This window comes from Rhyacophila brunnea, unplaced genomic scaffold (assembly GCF_057557595.1).
Source record: "Rhyacophila brunnea isolate RB1 unplaced genomic scaffold, BYU_Rbru_1.0 scaffold_10, whole genome shotgun sequence".
Lineage (NCBI taxonomy): Eukaryota > Metazoa > Arthropoda > Insecta > Trichoptera > Rhyacophilidae > Rhyacophila > Rhyacophila brunnea.
Window position 1 is genome coordinate 11227477 of NW_028232752.1, and position 26038 is coordinate 11253514.

General features: G+C 33.4%; 2 protein-coding genes across 3 annotated transcripts in view; one reads left to right on the plus strand and one right to left on the minus strand.

Moving 5' to 3' along the window:
* Positions 1-26038, plus strand: part of LOC147078888 (aminopeptidase N) — a 57539-nt gene that overhangs the window by 56 nt on the left and 31445 nt on the right. The gene's annotated exons all lie outside the window — the stretch shown is intronic.
* Positions 7-24869, minus strand: LOC147078889 (uncharacterized). Its single transcript, XM_085951119.1, has 3 exons — positions 24645-24869; positions 9149-9228; positions 7-3890 (listed from the first exon to the last, which is right to left on the minus strand). Exons 2-3 carry the CDS (start codon positions 9224-9226, stop codon positions 84-86), a joined length of 3885 nt encoding a protein of 1294 aa, XP_085807245.1. The 5' UTR covers positions 9227-9228; positions 24645-24869; the 3' UTR covers positions 7-83.

Genomic DNA, 26038 nt, shown 5'->3' on the forward strand with positions numbered 1-26038 from the left:
TAATCACTTTCGTTACTTTTATGAATTCCCACCCTTATTTTGTGTGAGTGATATTATTTTAATATGTTTGTAAAAATCGCATTTTATCCACTGAGTTCTTTTGACAAAGAACGGGACCGTTCTCTAACAAAAGACACCCAAAGGACTCGTGTAGCGGGATCGCAAACCACAAAGTAGACAAAAAGAACAAACCCTTGAAGAGTAGCAGTCAAACAGAATAGATACGAAAACAGAATTTCTCCTCCTGTAATAGCCAGCAAACCAAAGATCCAAGACAATCCAAGCAAGAAAAATAGAAGTACTGACAATCTAAGCTGAGAGTAGACCATCTCTGAATCTGTAAAGCGGAGTTTTCCATCTGGACCACGCATTATTGATAGCAAGACAAGAACAAATACTGTCAAATTCGTCAGAACTATACAGCATATTGGTAAAAGTACTGTCAAATAAAGTGAAAGACCCTGAGGATAACAAATAGCAAGAGGATCATGAGCATTTATTGCTACAGATCGTTCCATTACAATAACTGGAGGAGGAAGATAAGCTGAACTGTCTACAAGTAACAAAATTGCTACTGGTAAAATCGGTAATCCCCAGCCGACTACAGAAAATTTCATCATGAATCTAGCAGGGCGTTGGGTTCCTAATACCTTTACATAGCGAGCAAATTGTAAAAGTGCAGTCAAAAGCATCCAAGTGAATGCTGCTAATACTGAATAGTGAAGTAAAGCGCCCAGAGCGATGCATTGTACATCGCTACCATGAGAAATGTCCTGTGATACTATCATGAAAGATTGTAAAGCGATTGCTGTAGATAACTGTAGAAGAACTTTTGTTCCTGGCTTTTGTCTCCACGATCGAAATAGTATTGCTGTGGCTCCAATTCCTGCGACTCCAATGAGTGACAGGGAACAGCCAACCAGAGTGATCGCGTTTAATGCTCGTCCGTGATACGTCTGTATTTGTTGGTCCGTTGGTCCATTATTGTTCCCGCGATATCCCAAAACTAATTGTGCGAAATGAGTTAAATGGAAACAAACACAGACATCCAATTCTTCGTGACTAGCTACGTGATAACAACCTTCCTTAGACCATTGCCCCATGGAGAGATGTTTATTGGTCGCAAAATCCCAATAAGCACACGCGCGATCTGAAGAAGAATTTTTATCAAATCGTCTGTAGATAAGAGGTAGCGGATGCGACAGGTCAGATTCATGTCCAGGAATCGTGACACTAATAACTCGACTGTTGACGACGTCCTTTTCTGTTTTTGTCTCTTGAAATACTACATCGCTATAAAACATGTCAATTATAATTTTGGGTGCAACCAAGTATTCTTCGGTTACATTACCTGTCTGATTTGAATGTAGTATAGTATCTAGTATTTCTTGTGTAAGCCACGTAGCAATCTCTAACCCCTTAATTGCCATTATATCAAAAACAGTCATGTTTGCCGTTAAATGAATTATTTCTAAATCCGTAAAAAGAGTTGAATTTACACCTTCTCTACGGACTAAAGCTAATCCTGTTATATTATTAATAGATGGGTCAGATATTTGAATAATAAACTGAGGAGTCACTGCTATATCTATACCATTTTTGTCTTCGTCTTTAAAATATGCCATCTTTCTTCGAGCGCTTGAAATTTTGATAAAAATTAAATCCAATGACTCGAGCAAAACGTTTGATGAATTCATTGTCTGTGCCAGATTCAAATACGCTTCTTCAATATTCATTATACTGTCAATAGCTGTAGCGATATTGACAGTATCACCAACTTCAATAACTGAAGTGTTCGTTTCTGATATGTGAAGAATCAGTTTCATAGACATGGCTAAAAAATATATATCTGCAGGAATTATGTCTTCTTTATCATTTAAAATTGATATTAAATCATGAGAAAGAAAACTACTCGTCGTATTCATATCAGTTTTTCCTTTAGCTAAACTGTAAAGAAATGAAGTTCTATTTGTAGCTTCAAAGTTTTCACTGCAAGTTCCAAGAACAGTGTCCCATTTTCCGCCTGCTAAAAATGACCCACCGCACATTCTGGTCACAGGTAGTCCATTACTTTGCATGCAAAATTCTTTAGGTGCAATATTATCTCCAATCGATGCCATTTCCCAATGCAATGAATATTCATCATCATTTTCAATTGGCATACAATACATTGTACTCTTCAGTGACAAAAAAATAAATTGATTTTTATTCGGCAGAAACACTGAAGTGGATTGTTCCAGTAAATTGTAAAATGTCTTTAAAACCAAGCAGTTTTTTGTTTTGCATGATTCACAAGAATTTAACTCAACACTAACGTGGTATAAAATATCAGCCGACCCATCAGGTCCAATCGGTGAGATTTCCATTATTCGCACAGTTTTAGCGTTTAATATGCTTTTAATATGATTCGCTTCGACGTACCAATCAGGGTTACAAAGTGTAGGATCAGTACAGATATTGTATACGTGGAGTTTCAAAACAAACATGTGTTCATCTTCTTTTTTGGATGCGACCAGAAAAATGGGTGTTTTTATTAGACTGAAATTCCTAGAGTTATGACCGAAGCACCAATATTCTCCAGATTCCTCGCTTTCTCGCGATACTTCGTACACACTTTTTCCTATCTCAGAAACCATGCCTACGTTATTCAGGGTATGCGGAATCATATCGCGGAAAAAGTATTTCACTTTTTTGTAAGGATCGTCATCAACGTCCACAGTTGTCATAAATCCTTTAACGTTGGAGAAACATTGTACTCCAGCGTCATCTTTGTCAGTCTTCCAAAGGCCATCAGGATGGTAAATTGTTAGATGAAGTCTCTTAGAATCAGTTGTAAGACTAAGAGACATTTCAACGTCTATTTTACTAGATTCCACCTGACAGACCATACACTTTAGTTTATCATTTTCATCCAAAAGTAACCATCTATATTTTTCATTAATTGCCCCTTTTAAAGTACCATTTTTTGTAAAATCCGTCTGAGAATCCCAATTGATATAGTCTACAGTTTTTTTGGGGTACCAAAAAAACTCTTTTTTAATTCTTGTAAGACCTATCCAGCACATATTTTTTTCAAGATCATAGTCTTTTTCTTTCGCCAATTCTCGAAACAGACCGTTTTCTATTTGGTTTTCTATAGTCATAGGTTGAGGACAACGTGTTTCTTGAAATTCCTTCCATGTGGTTTCATTATCTGCAATTTCCATACCATAGCATCTTCCATCATTCAATCCATATCTCGAGGCGTAATAACCTGGTGGACAGTGTAACTCGGCTAGGTGTTTATTTTTTGTTATACAAAGAGACGGATATTGGTAAGAACAGTTGTCCGTTTTTACTGACATCTTATCTAAGTCTAGTAACAAACAATTTTGTACAATAGATAGACGAGTAAATGGCATCTTTTTGTCAAATTTTACACTTTTACCATATCTTTCTCCAAGTAATGTCCACACAACTGGTCCATACGGCATGATCCGTTTTGCTGGTAACCATACAAGTTTTCTATCAGCAAATTTCAAGTTGTTCATCAAGGAAGTTAAATATTTTTCGTCCAGATCCAGAACTGTTATTGTCGAGCCGGATTGTGAACATGGATCATTCCAACTGTCGGCCGATGTTAAATTATAACAATATTTAATTTTCTTGTCGTCATCTAATAGGCTCATGAAATTAGGGGGACAAAGTTCCATCAAAGGACGTGAACGGGTAACATTGCATTTTGGTACAACCTCACTCTTTGGTACCCAGCCCGCCTCGTTGCAATTTCTTGTAATGAGTTCTTTCTTTTCGGTTAAACAGAGTGGATCTGAAACGATTTTACGATTTGTCGTGAAAGAGTTTGGCCAGGTTACGGGAAGTTTTTCATTCGTTGATTCTTCCATGCAATACTGAAATATAAAATTAAAAATTAAATAACATACATGCAAACACATATAGATAATTTATACCTACTAAAATATATATTATAGTTGACTGTCGACTAGTAGGATAGTAGACTGTAGAAAGGAAAAAGGGATTAACTCTCAGTTTTTTTTCAAAACTAGGTTTTATTGCATAATAATGTTGTACACAACTAAATACACGATGTGTCCAAAGGATGTAAACTGTAAATGTCGATTTATTATGTAGATTTAGCTATTTATTTAAAAAAAAAGAAGGAAATGACGTGGGAAAAATGACTTAACCATCATTTTATTGTTTTTTTTAATTACTTAACTCAATAATTAATATCAGATTAAGGATATAAAAAACAAAATATTAATTATCATGCACTTTTAGGTTATGTCTATTTTGTATTTTAACTTTGACCGAAAACCATAACAAAAACGTTTTTGTGCCTTCTGTAAAATTTGATTTATTCCTCCTGTTAAATTGGATTACGCCCTTTTTCCTTTCTACAGTCGATAATAATAAATAAAAAAAATCTAAAATTAACGAAACTTAGTTATATAGGGCATTGGTTTCCAAACTTTACGTTACTACGGCTCCCTTTTAAAACAATCTAATCTTGGCGCCTCCCCCCTTCATTTCATTAAATACATGTTTACACAAAGTGATTTTTTGTTCAGTTCGATTCAACCAAAATTGAACAAAGGTTTTTGTTTCCATATAGCCATTTCTATTAGTCAGGAAATACACTACAAATAATTATAAAATAAAATTCTACGTGTGAATTATATACACCACATAATCACATTAAATTGTATCACACAGACACATATATTATAGAATGTTAATATACTGTAACTGAAACAGCGCTGCAGGCGACTTTTTTTTACTAATATAACGAATTTGTGGTGTGTGTTTATCTCACTTAACTAGTCGATTTGCAACGCCGAGCCCTCAGGCTGCGCCCTGTCAACCCTTCTTTTATGGGGGCCATGCAACAATGTATAGAAATGAGGTATAATAAAATTAGTCTCCATATCTTCATACAGGTTTGCAAACAACCTAACTTTTATAGGACTGTTTTTTATGTAGTTTATAACTAGCTGCCGTTTTATAAACTATGCACTTGTAAACTGCAATTTTGTGGCTACATTATTGTGGTAAACTTTTCGTGCCTCCCTTTGCAACAGTCCGCGCCCCCCAGTTTGGAAATCGCTGATATAGAGTACAAGTTGTCATTTCAGTAATTTTTAATATTGTAATCTATCCCAGCATTTCCCAATTAATTTAAGTCATGGAACCCGATTTTAATTTATACGACATTACACTACCCCATCACCATTATTTTCACTGCGAATTTCTTCTTCTTGAAAATCATCGAGTCTTGGAAACATTAAAGGTTTGCCAGAATCATCTCATACACATGCTATTCTGTCGTGATAACAATATAAATACGGATTAGTCACAGAAAAATAAGCTCTACCTAGATTGTTAATTTTCAAACTGTTTTAATTTTTATACCTACGTCGTTAATTATGTTTTTTAATTTGTATACCGTTAGATGTGCATCTTATAAATGAAATATATTGCACGATAATGTGTTTAGGTTCTAAAAACTTGAAATAGAGGACGATTTTTATAGATTTTTGTCAGAAGTATATAACCTTGTCTGAAAAAAGTACACAGTATTTTTGTGTTCAGATTTATATGGAATGGTGTATCATATTATTAATGGTTAAAATGAGTCTTATTTTGTTCCACAGCTGAGATCCAAAATGGCAAATATACGCGACAGTAAATCAATACTTATTTCTAGCATTAAAAATGATTACGTTTTTCCTAAATAAATAATGATTAACATAGATACTTCATTTAATTTTGTGAATATCTCAGCAAGATATGCGATGCATGTTAATAGAAATTTATTATCTAGAAAATATACCTTACTCTTCCCACAGGTGAAACATTCTAATGAAAAAATTACCTCGGGATACGGGATACGTATTACATTTCGCCGTAGCAAATTTCACTGTGAGATGTCTTACAGAAATAGACGGCCGTTTAGCATTGAGATAAAAATACGCGTTGTTTGTGGAGTAGGTATATTGCAGACAGTAATGTTCCAATTTTATTATATTCAAAACATTAATTTGATATTGATTGGTATCAAATATTTTGATATTAGCGCTGTCATTATTATCAGTGGGTATATTTTATACAAAGTGCGGCTATTGGCGACTATCAACGGTTAATTTTTCCAATAAGTTAACTGTCTAAACTCTCAAGAAATGCTATCTTTTAACAGCCCCTCTCTTGACTGTGTTAACTTTTAGAGCGAGATATATAAGTAGTTATAACAGTTTAGATAGCTAACTTATTGTAACAATTATAATACCTCAATAGATAAATATGATAAACTACCGTCTATAGCCGACGATAACAGCCTTTTGTATAGAATAAACCCACAGATATTGATAACACCTACGATGGCTGAGCTGCTTCCGCGTCGGTTTATATTGTCGTCGGTCCCAGGTTCGAATAATGGGTCTGGCGAATACACATATTGATTTTCAATTTGCGTTTGGAGTCAGAGTATGGGCCTAATAGATTGAGCAAGTGGCTAACATCCATTTCTGGTAAAAACAAAAATCTGTCAATACAAAACCTCTACTCCATAGAGGCCCATAATATGACTTTATTAGGATCGGACACGTCAAAAAAAATTGTATATAGATTGTACGATATGATTGTATTTCCAATTTACTTACCAATCTATTTTTTTTCTGTCTTTCCCTTGCATTACGGTGGGTTTTATTGCATATTTTTGAATTAAGTGTTAGATTTAGACACGAATTTGATCTCAAAACTACACGGCTATATATTTACGATACTATAGCGCAGGGTTTCCCAAACTATATTCCGCGGAACACCAGTGTAACTGCAACACATTTAAAGATCTTCTACCAAGTAGAAGTAAAATAAGTAAAACTAAAATAATTAAAGAATCTACTTCATATTGCAAGGCGAGTGATGATCAATCTCGACTGATATTTATGACGTCAAGTATCTAGATAGGTAATGGCTCCCACAAAGCGGGGGGGGGGGGGGACTGACAGACCTCTAGCCTGGGGGCGTGAGAGATCGACCAGCCAAGTGAGATAAACACATCCCAAACATGCACTAATAGTAAAAAAATGTCGCCTGTGGTGCTGTTTCACTTCAAGCGTACTAACATTTAATAGTATGTGGTTTTGCCATACTTACAATTTTTGATTATTGTCGATATTTGACATGTCCATAATTGTGCATATCAACATAAAAGTGGATGTATTAAAAATACAAAATATCGCTAAAAATACCCTTAATTTTACCTCCAACACCATTTGGAATATGCAACTGTAGATCGTCACATTGCCTTTAACCTTAGCGTTAAGTAGGGACCCCGCCAAAGATTCTAGCCTGGGGGCTCGCTTCGGGATGTGGGGGCCACGATCTAGGTACAGACGGAGGACCATCTTTTGTCACACCGTGCGCATGAAAAAGATGGGGTATATCGTTTTTAACTGACCGGCTGACAAGTCTTTATTAGTTTAATACTTTGGACGCTGAAGACGCACCTAGCGCGTAATGGCCAGGTGGCCAATCGATGTAATTAATGTGCATTTTAAAGGTGCTAATTAAAAAAATCATTATATAGTCAGCAGCGAATGAGTTACGACAGTTGCCAAAATTGGCAGAACGGTTAGCTGCGCTAATAAATAACCCACAAAATAAACTAAGTGTTCCATTAAAATTTCCGGGTTTGCGAAGTGTTCCATTGCAGAAAAAAATTGGGAAACCCTGCGGAATAGCTCACGATAAACTGTAATAGGTACGGCCAACTGCATACTTATGAATTTTCGAATACGATGATAGAATCCGGACTACCCATTTATCCGTCTTCTTTTACATTATCGTGACTCATGGTTGTACAATTATTATTAATAATCTCGTCCGATTTGTCTATAAGCTTTAAATGTGATTGAAATATTTCTAGTTATTCTTCTTCAATTATTTGTCAAAATTTAATCTGTACCTTAGAGCTGAAAATGCGGAAGTCAGATTTTAATCGTTTTTGAAGTAAGTGTACAGATTTTAATGTGTATTCACGTTCTGTTGATGCTTAAAATTTGGGAGTCTAATGTCACATGATTTTAAAAATAAGTATTTATATCTAAAACGACGGTAATCCAATTATACTTAGTAATGAAAGAGTGGATGTCCAATTTAGGTCATTTTCGCTTTAGAGCCGGGCCACATCGGGCGACTCTGGTCTCGAGACCAGTCGCCGAGACCAGAGCGATGTATGCTTGCTTGCGCGACTACTGGGCGACCAGGTGTGGCATGGTCCATATAACTGCATACATCGGTCTGGTCTCGGCGACTGGTCTCGAGACCAGAGTCGCCCGGTGTGGCCCGGCTCTTAATCTATAGCAAGAGTGCGGAAGTTTCATTTGACTGAGAAGACTTAAAACTCCTGCAAAATATTGAATATGACGTGACTTCCAGACTTTTAGCTCTAAGGTACTATAATCTTACAAAAAGCAACAACCATAGTGGAATCCTTCATTTTTTTCCACACGGAACTCATTAAGGAAACGTCTACAGAATGAAGTGTGTAAAACTCCCACCTCCGCACCCGTTATGGATATGAAGCCACGTCGTACGCGGCCGCCTAACATAACCCTTACGTATGCCAGATTAAAGAATTTGAGCCCTCATTTTGTCCCGAGCAGAGCCGCACGAGACTGGTGATGCAACCTTGCACCGAAGTGCGAATGCATGATGTTAATTTATATGGCAACTATCAGAGTGACTTTAATTTGAAGAGTCGCAAGGAAAGTCGGGAGTGTCACGCTCCCCGTACGCTCTGGTGAATTTAGTAAAAGCCGCAAAATTGGCCTCGGTTGCAACCATGTCCGCGTGTCCTATTGAGCCCGAATGGGGTCGGACCCGGGCAAACAACTCTGCTCGTTCGGGGTCAGTCCCACAGGACGTCTTCTGCGTCCTGCTGGTCGTGTCCACAAGAGCAAGCCGACCCATGTCTTGCCAAACCAAACCCCTGTAGTTTGGCCGCAAAGTTTCCATGGCCAGTCATGAATTGACTGGTCCAGTGGGTCGGCATCAGTCTCCTCGTCATGTGTAGGAAACGTTTGTTTTTACTTATGTAGTTATAATAAATATACTGTTAAATATATTTTTAAAATGCAATAAATACCTTTTTATCATCGGATGCAATCGCCAATTGGAAACATATCAGCTGCAAATAAACAGCCAGTCGAATAGCGAGCAACATTTCTGAAAAAAAACGAGAAAATGCAAATAAGATTAGGTTAGATAAGTAAAATAGTTGTTTTATCATTGGTGCGAATAATCTACGTACAATGTTGCCATGCATTAGAAAGGTAAACAGATTACAATATTATTATTTCACCACCGATCTTGGCAAAAAATATTTTATAAACATAATGCCATCATTGGTAGATATTTATAAAACATTTGTCACTGATTTGTTGAGGAATTTAATGATTAAAAAAGTTGTATGTAGGTCGGTATACCCACCCTATACATTCTGTGTAGGTATAGTTACTCTCTGCAGACTTTTGGATATTTTGTTAGGCGCGGACCGGGTAACCTGGAGGACCAGTGATTTTGGTAAAAATAATTTTAAAATAAAATTATCCACGTATATCAACCATCATTTGTATCGCGCAACAATATATTTTTTAATATTTTTATTCATGAAGTAAAATAGCGCCGTAAGCAAGGCCTGAACAAAAACGATGCATAAGTGCGATTGAGAAAGTATTCGGCACCCTTATAATCTCTGCGACATGCGCTAGAGTAAGATAAAAGGTTTACAGATGTGTGAGATGATTTTCTGTGGTATCGCTGCCAAATCTTAGTTTGTTGCTTAACTAAGCGTCGATAACCTGCGAGCGCGTGTTGCTAAAATTGATATTTTTTGTGTTAAATATAAAGTCAGTGGTAAATATTTTTATATAATTAAGTAGAAAAGATGGTTTTGTGTGTTGTATTAAAATGTGGTAGTCGTACTGATAAGCAACAAAATGGTATTACGTTTAATAGGTAAGTTGATACATGTTCGTGATAATTTATTTGTATATTATTATATATTTAATATCAGTGACCTAGTATTTCTTTAAAATAACTAAAATTATGAATATCTTTACCTATGGTTGCATTTTGACCGCTTAAAAATACTATATAACGTAAAAAAATAGAAAATTATATTTTAATTCTGAGCGTCTAGTGCGAGAACTTTAGGCGAGCACTAGCGAAATGGTCTATGGTCTCGAACATTTGAATACGAATGCGTTTGCAAACCAAACGCATTTCACGCAGCTTCATTTAGCAATGCAATAGGTGGCGTCTAGATGTATCTATAGTCTAAGGCCGTAAGCGATTTTTTTTATTATTAGAGTAAATTTGTGATACATATTTGTTTATTTCACTTATTTTGCTGAATCGCCACGCCGGGCCCCCAGGCTAGATACCTGTCAGCTACCCTTGTTGGAGCCATGGGTATTATATATTATTATAAACGTTCATATTGACAGCATAGCAACCCTGCAAGCAAAACGTCAGATGAATCCAGAACTTACTACGAGTATTCTAACTTATTATACAGGGGTGTTTTTTGAAACGTCATATTTAAATTATTTATTATTTATATAGACACATGTATGCATCATTATTGTCATCAATAGTCCTACTAAGATATGATGAATATATTTACCTATACAAGTAATACACAATTTAAGTAGGTTCTTTCAAAGAACTCCCTTCTAAAATATTTTAAATGTGAGTTGGAATATTTCTACATTCAGTTGACGAAAAGTCATCTCATGCCACTTGTTTATACTCAGGGAACTCAGAAATAATGCGAACTGAAATACCTAACGGGTAAGGAGAAGCAGGCAACCGATCTTGAGTAAGGAAGAATACGGGATAAATTTAAACACGTGTCAAGAATACGTCACACGGCGAATACTGACAACTGCTCTCGGTTTATGCATTTTCGCTCATTCAATATTGGTGTAATACACACACTATTGCACATCTATAATGCGTCGTTAATTTTCGTAGGACAATCACACATTCAAAACCGTGCGTCAAAATTTACCGTATTGGTGTATAGCATATCGGAATTCTATTTATTATCCGTTCTGTGTTTATACCTTAAGAATTTTGTATATTTTTTTTATATACTAAATAATGACTTTTAACGGCCCACATGCTCAGCGTACGTCAAAATGGAGTTTTCATGCTATTTTCAAAGCATGATCCTGGGCATTCCTTAAACGTCGTAGATAATCTATTTACATAATTTTGGAGCCTTATTATCCTTTATATTTATTTTAAACATTTGGTGACTGCATGAAGTATTTTTATTACATAACATAGTATTCTTTTAAACCTATCGCTGTAATGTTTTAGAATATAGTCATATTTCAGTACGTCCATGTAAAGTGATGTTAAGATTTTTTTATTTATTAATTTTTAAAAGCATTTATAAAACAATTAGTAAAATTTATATCGACATTAGGTATTACAGTGAAATATTTACAATAAAAAATTATATTGATAATCTCTGTGATCCCAAATTTGACAAGAATTAGGCATTTTATTATTCAAAAAATGGGCAAGATTTACACATTTTAAGATTTTTTTTAAACGGTACATGTTCAAACGCGTGCGTTACCATGATCTTACTCCCTACTTTATTTATCGTTTGTCAATTTATGACTACGGCCGTATGTTGCAGCTTAGCCACTAAGAAATGCCAATAGAAATGGCGTATTTCAAAAAAATACTACCTTATTCTTAGGTCAATAATTATTATAAAGCTAACATTATTCGTAGAATGTTTATCACATTTGAATGGTCAAAAACATAGCTTATAATCAATATCTTTAAAAGTATCTTTAAATGTGTAAATCTGTAATAAAATGCCTAATTCTTGTAAAATTTGGGATCACAGAGATTATCAATATAATTTTTTATTGTAAATATTTCACTATAACAATGTCGACATATATTTTACTAATGGTTTTACAAATGCTTTTAAAAATTAATAAATATAAAAATCTTAACACCACTTCACATGGACGTACTGAAATATGACTATATTCTAAAACATTAGAGTGAGAGGTTTAAAAGAATACTATTTTATGTAATAAAAATACTTAATGCAGTCATCAAATGTTTAAAATCAATATAAAGGATAGTAACGTTATAAAATTATATAAATAGATTATCTACAACGTTTAAGGAATGTCCAGGGTCATGCTTTGAAAATACCATAAAAGCTCCATTTTTACGTACGCTGAGCATGTCCCTCCTTAATATAGATTTCATTCTCGAAACTGCAATGCTTTATTCGCCGAATAATACAATATGCAAGATAAAAATACATTACGGGTATCATGCGTAACACAATAATATACTTATTATCGTCTGGATATTTGATTAGCTTAATTCGTTAATTTGCCGATAGGATTACTGCAAAATCTTACTTTTTAGTTGACTTACCAGATTGGGAATATGTAAATAATTATATAATCTTTTCAACCTCGACTTAATGATATAAGCTTTTCACATTATCGTCACCATGCGTGTTTCAGAACATAATGTGTACCTATATAAATACCCCTAATATGATTTTGTACCATGTCTTCATCGACTTCAAACAAGCTTTTGACAGTATCAACAGAGAAAAAATGTTGCATGCACTAAAATTACTAGGAATCCCCTCAAAGCTTGGAAGACTGATAAATGTACAAAATGAGCTAACGGACCATAATGTGATTGATTCTGGTGTAAGGCAGGGTGACGCACTCTCCACCATGATGTTCAACCTGGTTATCGAGGCCATAGCCAGTAAGGTTGACATAAGGGGTTGTGTTAACTCTAACACATCCCAGATGTGCGCCTATGCTGACGACATAGTCATAACTAGCCGATCCAAACAAAGACTGATCGACCATGCCACAACATTGAAAAAGGAAGCGGAAAAGCTTGGATTAGAAATCAATGCCTGCAAAACAAAATACATGGTATCCACGCGAGAGCAGGGTCCACCTCGAAATATCTGTGTGGAGCAGCAGGTATGGGAAGAGGTTCAGAGCTTCACGTACCTGGGCTCTAACCTAAACACACTCAATAAAACAACAGAAGAGGTGAACATACGACTCATAATAAGTGCTTCTACGCCTGTAAGGGTCTACTGAGTTCGAAAATCCTAAGCAAGAATAGCAAACTGCTTATCTACAAAACAGTTATTCGACCAGTAGCTACCTATGGCTGTGAGACATGGTGTCTCACTCAAAGGGAAGAACATCAACTGGCCATACTCGAATGAAAGATCCTCAGGAGAATTTTCGGGCCCACATTGGAAAATGGAAGTTACAGGATAAAAATTAACCACGAGTTAGAAGAGTTAATAAAACATGAAACGGTGGTGAAATTCTGTCGATCCCAAAGACTAAGGTGGGCTGGACACGTTGAGAGAATGCCTGAGCACAGGATGCCAAAAATCATGACCAAGTGGATCCCACAGTGGAAACGGTCTAGGGGCAGACCAAATAAGAGGTGGGCTGACTGTATCGAAGAGGACTGGAGAAAGATGGGGAGGGCTGGAGACTGGAGAGGAGCAGCCAGGGAAAGGAGCGTGTGGAGGACAATTGTAAAGGAGGCCAAATCCCGCCCCGGGATGTAGTGCCGAGAAAGAAGAAGAAGAATATAAATACCCCTAAATTAACTACCTATTATAAAATTGGGTGAATATATATGAAAACTGTGAAAAAATAAAATTCATCGTAAATAACTTCGTATCAATCAACGCAGTTAAAATGAGCTTGCGAGTTTAATGTTTGTTTTAATGGTTATCTAGATTAATTCAATATATCGATTCCCCATTTTAATAAGGAAACAACTCAAAATTTAAAGATTTTGATTTAATAATGCCATTCAATGTAGAACCAATGGTCTTCTCTTTATAATTCAGTAAAAATAGTCAAACTCAAACATGTGTAATATAATCTAAAAACTCTTTCTGAGATTAATTATTAATTCAGTTATATACTGGAATTTTTGGATTACTTCCTTATAATATTGTAAAATTTCATTGTGCTTTGTTGAATTCCACTATAGTAAATAATATTTAAAAAAAAACATAAATTTTCCTCAAAATCAAGACATAAAATTAAAATGAGAATTTTTGTAAAAAAAATAAAACGCAATTATTTTAGAACAAGGTTTTTTGAGTTGTTTCCCTATTGAAATATGGTATCGAATCCATCGGAACACTTAGCAATTTGATACGACTCATTTGTAGGATTTGTGTTTACGTGTATTTTTTCTTTCAAATTATATTTTTTAATACGTCTTGCTTTTTTTCTACACATTTACATATATTTTCGGTACTGTTCGGTTATCAGGAATACAGCGGAAAAGACATTTTGAAAATAGCCGATATACTGGATTATTTGTTAGTTTGGGTTAGTTTAGGTTAGGTTAGGTAAGGTTAACCTAACAAATAACCCAGTTTATCGGCTATTTTCAAAATGTGTTTTCCGCTGTATTCCTGATAACTGAACAGTACCATATTTTCTCTCATGAGTTACAGATAAATCAAAACAAATATATATATATATATATTATATACGGCAATAACATTATATCGTGAAATTAATTCGGAAAACATTTTCATTGGACGCAGTTGCCTCGTAGGTAATTTTGCATTGTAAAATATTGAAACATTTTCCGTTTTGTATGTTCACTATGCAAGCCACTGCTTTCAAAACCTATTTAACTACTTCGCGACTACGAAGAATAATTTCAATATCACAAAACTCACTCATCTTAACTAAAAGACGAAAAAAATATTGTAGTAAAACATACGATTTGTATTAGTGAAAAATATTAAATAATCACCTTGTATCATATGAATGAACCAGAGCAATTTTTAATCGTTTGTTTTAAATTCATTAGCTAAAAAAATCAATCTGAACTGTACTATCGCGGCCATCGTGATTGTGGAACTGCAATAAAACCTTCTGTCAATTTATTCCAATTGGAAAACTTAGAAGGCTTCATTTTCTTCTAAGTAATTGTTTTAACGTGTCTTGTGATGAGTTATTTTATAAATATGCGTGAATCGATGATAATTCTCTGTGTGAATTTTATTATTTTTATCTTGTTTGAAATATTTACATTCAATTATAAAAAAAACTAATATAATTTCATATTTTCCACTATAATATAGTATAACATAATATTATATAGTTAAGTGTTGAAACATGTTTTTAACCTTTCCCTTACCATGGTAAAAAAATTACGCCCGTTCCCATGCCGTCCACTCAGTGTCCCGCTATAAATTTGGCATTTTAAGGCATTTTAAAAGCTAATTGATTGCTTCAAAAGGTAAAGTATGTTTTTAAATACTATTTAGTCATCGTTTAACATGTTATTCTGTGTATATCACATGCAATTATCTTATAATCGTGTATAATAATCGGACATCGATAAATGTACGTCATAACCAAACCACGGTGTGTCTCGATCTGTTTTAAATGGAACAACGAACACACGCTGTCATTTCACGGAGAGTGGGGATGGCTAATTCATCCGAAGCGGACGAGGGTGTTGTAAGGTAGAATAACACGTGTGCAGGCGTTCGTTATTACGTTCGCCACATAAAATAATAGATACCTAGTATATTATGAAATAATATTGGCTTCGATATATTTTAATGAACACATTAAGTTTTATTGCTTACATTTTGTCCAATATATAGTGGACAAAAACATATATCTAAATATATATCAAACTCAAAATTTTATGAAAACCTTTTTAGGGCTTCTGAAACTAGGCGCTTCACTTGAAGAGTTAAAAAATACCAACAACATGACGTGTAATAATAATATGTATTTTATATTTAACGAAAAGAGAAGTATGAATGAAAAAGTGTGCACAAAATTGTAGGATTGCCCAAAGCGTACCGAAACTATTATGGTTTTATTTCGGCCTGGGTTTATCTGATTTTTAAAAACTATATAACACCATATTATGTAAATTATTGTAGTATTAGTTCAATAAAAACAAATAGGTACGTATGACTCACAATGCACTATTTATGTCGGATCTTAACAGTCTACCTCCACACTTCACCACTGAGAAATAATATAATAGTATATTATTATGTATATACCTACATCAGATTGAGTATGATAATATTTATTTATATAATAATATTATTTGGTAAGTATTTATGAAATTAGAATGATTCAGTAATCTTAATATGAATTTCTTGTACCTACATACAATCCACCGATATTATGGACATATTATTATATATAGTTAATAATAATATATAATATTATAACACAATATCATGTAAACACAACAGGTTCACTATGATTATTTATTTACATATTAGGTATGTAAGTAGGTACCTACTTTATAATTTTATTATTGGTACTTGTAAAATTAAAAAATAAAAATGCTGCAAACACTATAAAATATTTTTTGCAACTGTGTGTCTACTTCATAAACAAAAGAAACTCCACGTGTACTACCTAGTTGCACTTAAATTGCATTTGCTGACTCATTATTATTTTCGGATGAAAGCTATTATTAGTGATTTACGACGACAATACAATTTATTACGGTTCAACCATGGACCAACAAAATAATGTCTCATTTATAATCTTTTATAATTAAAAAAAACTAATATAGGTAGGTATTAGTAATATCGTCAAAAAAATGATATTTTAGAATATCGTATTAACCGCACCGCACCGCAATTTACAAAGCTACAGTTAACTATAGATACAAATATATTATTATTGATGCTAGTCATTAGAACATACCTACATTTTCTGTAGCTGTCTGATTTCAATGCAGGGTATTTATTTAAACGGGTTTAATATTTGGGTTTGAATACAACATTTGAATGGGTAGGTACATCAATATTATGAAATTTATCGCATTGTATTATTTTCCTAAAATTCTAAAACAGAATGAAATAATATTACCCTTGCCAATATTTAACATATTGCATTGCCTAATATGATAATAGTATAAACATGTAGAACATGTGAATACGCCACGCCACATGCTGAGCTGTTTTTATTTAGCCCGCTCGAGAATTTTTTTCAATTGCCTATGTCCCACAAACTGATGTAATCTTTACAAACCTTGTAGCAAGGGTCTGTATTCTAAATCCGGGAAAAAAGGTTTTATGACTTGACTAGACAATGGTCAATAGCATTGGATCCTTTTCGTTAATTGTTTATGAATAAACGCCACATGTAGCGAAGTTAACACGGTAAAATGAACACTAATAACATTGCGTTAAGGGTTGCTTTGGCGTTTATCGTCAGATGTATTTGAACAATGTATACGAGGGTGGGTCAATAAGTCCTTAGAAAAGCCGACAGGTGGCGCGACTAGTACTGTAAGCGGTTTGTTTTCATGCAGCGGCACTACCGATTCAGTATGCTGCGAAGTTTCAATCAGATTGGTCGGGTTGTTGTTTTTTATTTTCGTACATTTAAAAAAAAATTTACTTGTTTACAAAAATGGAGAAAATTGAGTTTAGAGCTGTTATTAAACATTTTAATATAAAAGGGTTAACAGCAAAGGAAATAAAAAATGAGTTGGATTTAGTTCACGGCATATCTGCTCCTTCACTTGCAACTATTTATAACTGGTTAAATGAATTTAAACGTGGTCGTACATCAACAAAGGATGAACCACGCTCAGGACGTCCTGTAGAGGTGACTACACCAGAAATGATCAATAAAATCCACGATATGGTGTTAAGTGACCGAAGATTAAAGTTGAGTGAGATAATTGAGGTTACAGGGATCTCAAAAGGTAGCGTCATTTCTATTTTACATGACAAATTGGGCATGAAAAAAGTTTCTGCAAGATGGGTGCCGCGTTTGCTCACAGTCGACAATAAACGCAATAGGGTGGTGGCCTCTAAAGCCCTGTTGTCGCTCATGCAACGCAATCCGGATGAATTTTTTCGTCGCTTTGTGACTGTAGATGAAACATGGATACACCACTATACTCCCGAGACGAAAGAACAGTCAAAGCAGTGGTTTGCGAAAGGCGAACCATGTCCAAAGAAGGCGAAAACCGTAAAATCAGCTGGTAAGGTTATGGCTACAGTATTTTGGGATGCACGTGGAATTATTTTCGTTGACTATTTGGAAAAAGGAAAAACAATAACAGGGGATTATTATGCATCTTTATTGGACCAGCTAAAAAACGAAATTGAAGAAAAACGGCCTCATTTAAACAGGAAAAAAATCCTCTTTCATCAGGGCAATGCCCGTGTTCACACATGTTTACGATCAATGGCTAAAATTGAAGAATTGAAGTTCGAATTGGTCGACCACCCACCGTATTCGCCAGATTTAGCCCCCAGTGACTTTTTCCTTTTCCCAAACTTAAAAAAATGGCTAAGTGGACAACGTTTTTTTTCAAATGAAGAAGTCATCGATCGGACAAATGCTTATTTTGAGGACCTTCCGAAAACTTATTTTTCTGACGGTTTAAAAAAAATTGAGAAACGTCTAACCAAGTGTATTGAGCTCCAAGGATATTATGTTGAGAAATAAAAAAAAATACAAAAATAAAAACTGTTTTAATGCTTTTTTCTAAGGAATTATTGACCCACCCTCGTACTTCAAGGTTCGATATATTATGGGAGGCTATAACTGATTGCATTATTCACAGAATTATGTTGAACAAAGACATACATTTCTATCTCTGACTAACAAATGACATTTTAAAATAGTGTCTCATGTTAACATTACTATTATGCGCGTTTCTGTAACGTATATCTTTCTAGATAGCCCTATCACTGTCTTATCAAAATATTGATTAGACTTTCGAAAAATGATTAATTTTACATATAAAACATTCAATTCAACCACCTATATATTTTTCTTTTTATGCCTAAATATTTTATCTACAAATAGCTAAAAGTAGACGTTTATATACATAATAATAAGTGGGGTATCTATGATTTAAGGTCATTTCTAAACTGCGAGACCATCGTGGCAACGGGAGTGTTAATGTATTGTACCTATAGGGAGGCAGCTTTGCTAACTAAGAGCAGAATGCAGAAACATTTGTCATAACTAAAATTTCCTTAGCAGAAAACACTATGCAGAAACATTGTCCTTAGTTAAGATCATTTCTATTGAAAATAATACCATATTTCAAAATTCTTTTTCCTATAGTTTAGGTAAATTATTTTATAATTGCTAAACAATGACAAAAATGTGACAACTGCATTTTATAAATGCAATAACTATAAATACATATTAATATTTAATTATAATACTCTTATGTTTCCGTTATACGTTATTATACGTGATTCCACAGGCACCGCAAGATATTTTTTTAACATGATAACACTAGCGTCAAGTGTCATTCTATCATCTGGCATCTTGTATTTCTGCGGGCTGGCGTATAAAAGTAAAATAATATTCTGCAAGTACATGCCAAACGAATTAACACTATCAATATCCATATTGAGATACATTTTTAAATGAATTTGAGTGTATGGACTGCTTTATAGACATGCGAATTTATTTGCAGCTGTCAGTGGTAAATCGTAATATAGAAGGAGGCGTTCATAACAAAAGTAGTCTATGGTTAAGGATTCCTTAACTCTATACTCAGGATTGACTATAGTTAAGTCATGCTTTTCGACGACTTATCCTTAGGATCGAAATCTTAGATTGTGCATGCCGCTCTTAGTGGTTTTCTTGTGCTTGTGCAAATTTTGAAAATTAATGGGAACTGGCTTATTCTACCAGATGTGGTATAACAGACCTCAGATCTCGAATGTGAAGAAATATGGGAGACACTTAAATACTGTTAAGGGGATAAAAAACATCGGTTAGGTACATGTTCAAACACGCGCGTTAACATGATCTTACTCCCTACTTCATTTATCGTTTATCAATTTATGACTACGGCCGTATGTTGTAGCTTAGCCAGAGGGAAATGCCAATAGAAATGGCGTATTTCAAAAAAATACTACCTTATTCTTAGTTTAATAATTAATATAAAACAATCATCATTCGTCGGATGTTTATCATACTTGAATGGTCAAAGACCATTATAATCACTTTCTTTAGAATTATCTTCAAATGTGTTAATCTTGCCCATTTTTTGAATGCCTAATTCTTGTCAAATTTGGGATCACAGAGATTATCAATATAATTTTTTATTGAAAATATTTCACTATAATAATGTCGACATAAATTTTACTAATGGTTTCATAAATGCTTTAAAAAATTAATAAATATAAAAAATCTTAACACCACTTCACATGGACGTACTGAAATATGACTATATTCTAAAACATTAGAGCGAGAGGTTTAAAAGAATACTATTTTATGTAATAAAAATACTTTATGCAGTCATCAAATGTTTAAAATTAATATAAGGGATAATAAGGCTTTAAAATTATTTAAATAGTTTATCTACAACTTTAAGGAATGTCCAGGATCATGCTTTGAAAATAGCATAAAATCTCCATTTTGACGTACGCTGAGCATGTGGGCCGTTAAAGAATATAATTATTTTCAATAGTTACGTCTGAATCATAACGTCGGTGAGCTCTGTGTTCTTTGGGTTGGATCATGAAATAATAAAAATATCCCGGTTTCAAAGTCTTGTTTCAGGACAACCGGCTTGCACATTTCTCTCTTATTAATCTGTTCTGTAGATATGCCTATTTATCATGCCAAAGTTCAAGGTTCTATTATACAAAAATGCACATTTTTTAGCTATGCCGCTAGGCAGTGGTTTTCATGTGAAATTTAACTGTGGCCGCACAATTGACATTGATAGTTCTACGGAAACGTCTGGTAGCCGCACCAAATTTCATTTTTGTTGTGATTGAAAAAATTAAAGCTAAATTTTATTTACATAAAAAATTGATCAATTTATTTATAGACAAGTCCGTTTAATAAAGACATTTTTTGAACATTTTAGTACATGTCTATTTATTTAAAAACAATGCAAATGGAAATTCCTCAATACTCCTTTTTTCTATTGCGAGCCGCATGGCTGCTTCTAAGTTTGCATCTGTCAACTGGCTTCGATATTTATTTTTTATGAAGTGCATTACACTGAATTCTCTTTCACAGTATACAGTTGTACGAAAAATCGACAATATTAATAAAGTAATTGTTGCCAATTCTTTGAACTGACTTGATTTTTGGTCAACGTATAACTTCGACCAAAAATTTTTAAACCGTGGTATTATTAAAATTATTTTTAAGTAGGTACTTGGTCATGACTCATTTCCAATAAAGTGTATTTCACGTTGGCCCAGTTAATTAAATTAAATACTGAAAATGATGTCGGTGGCCGCAGCAAAATTCTCTGGTGACCGCACATGAGAACCACAGCGCATTAATTTGGACATCCAATGAGTAGAAGCTACATTAACATTATTTTTTATTGGAATGGTTATAAGCCATTGGGTGATTTATTGTGCACCCACGGTGGCCGCGTGGCTTAAGTACTGGACTATCACGCCGTGGGTATCAGGTTCGAATCCTGGGTCTGACAAGTACACATATTGTTTTTCAATTTGTGTGTAAGTCAGGGTATGGTCCTAATAGGTTGAGCAAGTGGCTGACATCCATTTCTTGTAAAAAACAAAATCTTTTAATACAACCCTCTACTGTGTGGAGGCCCATATGATCCTATTAGGATCGGACATGGTCGGAAAAAATTAAGTAGGTTGATTGGGTGAAACATTATAATTATGTACTTACATGAAAAAATAATTCCAGACACATTATCGAATCAGCACCTACTGCTTGAAAGACGGATATTGTTCATATTATTAAGTTCCTACCATTCCCTAAATATCGCGCACTTTCCCAAAGTCAAAAAATGCGCCAAAACTCGTTGCCTAAAAATACTTATATACTGACAGAGGATACAGGTTTAAGTCCCGTCGGGTGTCGTATTTTTTTCGTATTCAAAAAGATTTTTTTCAGTGTGTACATCCATGAGATGTTTTTAAATTATGTATGTTTAATGATATTAGTTAAACTGCGAAAGGGTTAAACAGATCAAACCTTTACCCATAAGGGCAATACACCAATAGAAGGACTGATAAATTAATTGAATGGAGAGAGATAACTTACAACTGTCAGAGATTTGGTAGCTAGCAGGTAGGTTAGTACTAGGGGTTGAAATTCTGGAAAGATTTTTTTTTATTAAGGGGGGACATGCTCGTCGAAGGTCAAAATTGAGTTTTTACTGTATTTTCAAACCATGATCCTGGACACTCCTTAAACGTTGTAGATAATCTATTTATATAATTTTGAAGCCTTATTATCCTTTATAGTTATTTTATACATTTGATGACTGCATAAAGTATTTTTGTTACATAAAATAGTATTCTTTTAAACCTCTCGCTCTAATGTTTTAGAATATAGTCATATTTCGGTACATAACTGTGCAGTGGTGTTAAATTTTTTTACATTTGTTAATTTTTAAACGCATTTATAAAACCATTAGTATAATTTATGATGAGATAATTTTTGTAAAATATTCACGATAAAAAATTATATTGATAATCTCTGTGATCCCAAATTTGACAAGAATTAGGCATTTTATTATTCAAAAAATCGGCAAGATTAACACATTTGAAGATAATTCTAAAGATACTTATTATAAGCTATGTCTTTGACCATTCAAGTGTGATAAACATCTTATGAATAATGATTGCTTTATAATAATTATTGACCTAAGAAGTCATTGAGTAGTAAGGGAACATAATGTATAGTTGGGTAAAACATAGTGATCGCGTAATCTTTAGAAAATAAATACATTTGTTGGTAGGTACTTAATTCAAGACTTCTTTTTAAAAACAATTTCAATATTATGCAATCCCAATTATTGCAATCATAATTATAATTAATAATGTTAAATAAAACTCTTGACTATTACATAAGCTCGATGATTTCTATAGATTAAAATATTTTTTAAAATAAAAACTATTTCTAGATCCATCAGTATGAGTTGTCTGGTGAGTGAGGGCGCCACGTGCTAACATATTTTTACATTCGACTGTGTTTAGGAAAAAGGGCGTAACCCTCGAATTTTCGAAAAGTACTTTTATTAGATATTAACAATGTATACAACTAAATACACGTTCTATAAAAAGGAAGTAAGCCGCAAATGCCGAATTATTATCTAAATTGAGGTTTTTATTAAGATTATCTAATTTTTAATTTATGGAAAAAGCATTTATCCTCAATTTTAATGATTTTTCTGTCATAACTTCTTAAATTATTATTAAATCGAAAATATATTACACCAAATCATCAATCATCATGCACCCAATGTCTGTGCCTATTTAAAAAAAATATTAAACTAAAATCTCTCAAAAAACGTTTTTTGCCTCTCCTGTAAAATTTATTTTGTGAGGGTTACACCCTTTTTACTAAACACGGTCGAATATCATTCGATACTTTTTATATTGCGATGTGGCTTAGTTCTAAATTCGAACACTGGGCGACTTATTATCGTAGGTTTATTGAAGTTTATTTTATTTTTTTAGTAATATTCTTTAATTCACTAAATAATACATAAGTATTTTATTTTTTACAAAAAAATGATATCCTGGTTTTTCAGTATTTTCAATCCCGGGGTTTCGATATTGAGAAACCGAACAGGATTGCAAACACCAAATGTAGTGTATATTATTATATTACCTTATATAATATATTTGTCTTGATCTATCTGTAACACATGAAAGAAAACATAATACCTATGTAAATGTGAGACAGAGTGATGACGTATTAAATGTGGTAAGGTGAAAGAAAAGATAGACGTAAACGCAAATTTTAAATTTTAAAAATAAACTGGACACGAAAATAAAGGAACCGTTTATTTTAATCGGGTCGTGAAATAAAACAAATTAAAAGATACTCTCATAAAAGTTTGAAAGAGATGATTTTAAAGTCTAAATGTGATTTTAATCAAAATAATTTATGTTTGCAGAACTAACTCACGTTCAAGAATGTTGACAGGTGGCACCGCCACCAGGTTATTTTTTTCGTTATTAATATTATATTAAATAAAATGACGGAATTAATAAAAAAAACTCTAAATATTAGCTTTCCCATAATTTAAATGTAATGCAGTGATGGTATTTTTTTTTTGACATCTACAATAAAAAACTAAGAAAATATAGATATATAATGCTTGAAATATTGAATATTACAACTGTCTACTTTATGTAGTTTTTAGAAAAAAGGAGAGATGTCGTTAGAATGTGAACAAAACTGCTCAATGCATAGGTACTGACTATAATTTAATGTTATTATCAGGAAACAACTAAGAATCAGTAGTGTATTTGTCTATTTTCTTAATATATCTCGATAAAAATAATTTTTAAATATCACACGTACACGTATCAATTTAATGTTTTGACTTGTCTCCCTTTACCTTGAGACCACGGATTTATACGTCGTATCAATGTTTCGTAAAATAAAGGGTTTTAAAAGTATTTGAATAAAATTGTCAAAGTAATTCACAGTTCGGTCTGGTTTATGGCTGAAAGCATATAATATGTTGCAGAGTTCCGCGATTATTATTTAGTTAGTGATATTTTGATAATGGTTAATTACCTGCAAATCATGCGCACACTATTAAGTAAGTATCCCTTTGCGTCAGTCGGTTAGTAATATTACCACTATGCCAATAAATTCATATTAATTGAACAAAACTATCATGTTAAAGTTAAATCAACAACACACAGAGTTTTTGTTTGAATAACAATAGTTAGATAAATTAAACCGAAAATACACTCCACTTGTTAGTAGCCGCCTGTTGTCAATGATGTTCTATATTGTGATGTTACAATCAAAAAATGGTAGTGGAGATATCTCATCTCTTCAGTATAGAGATAAGGAATCTCTGAAAAATGTTTACATTATTTTATTACATTATCCAACAGACCTGCTTTATTGTACCTACGTAATGTACCTAATTCTGCTGCGTTTCCCTGTGGTTTTCAAAATGTATATTAAATTATCCTAGATTTTCTTAAAAGTAGAAACATCAGTGAAATATAAAAAAAAAATGCCGATTTTCAAGACATTTTTTGACATTATGAATAAAACAAAATAAGGTACTGTTCGGTTAAAGCGGATACAGCGGAAAACGCATTTTGAAAATAGCTGATAAACTGGATTATTTGTTAGGTTAACCTAACCTAACCTAACCTAACCTAACCCAACCTAACCTAAACTAACCTAAACTAACCCAAACTAACAAATAATCCAGTTTATCGGCTATTTTCAAAATGTGTTTTCCGCTGTATCCGCTTTAACCGAACAGTACCCAAAATAATTATAAATCTTTTATTAACTATTTTTTATTAAACGAATAATTCACAAGATTTAAGAATGTAACATTCTAATTATTGAACATACATAATTTTGAAAACTCTTAAAAAAATTAGAAAATAGAAAATAATTAACAATATAACAAATCTTTATATTAGTATGAAAAGCCATTAGTTAAAATTTGTCGTAATTAAGTGTGATTCCTTTAGCAATGTGGTCAATGTGCGTGGGTGCAATACCCGAGAGATGCAGGTTCGATTCCTTCTGGGTGTCTTACTTTTTTCAAATTTTTTTTCTATTGTTGCTAAAAGTGTTTACAAAATTATGTAAGTATGTTCAATTATAAATCTTTTGAATGATGGATTTCATCAACCCTTTAAATGCTGGGATGTATTATAATGGTAGTGCCCGGTGGGCCACGAATTTCTATGAAAAAATAAGCCCTTAGAAATATCATTATTTAGAAATATATTAAAAGTATATCATAAATACTTGTATATCAGTTAGAATGTCACCATGAATACAAGAGGAATCAGTATATTGTGTATAATATATTAATTTATTTGTTGGGTCACTTTTGTGTAGGGATTCCAATCCCGGGATCCCGAATCCCGGGATCCCGGGATCCCGAGCTATTTTCGATACATATGAATCTCGGGATTGATAAACATAAT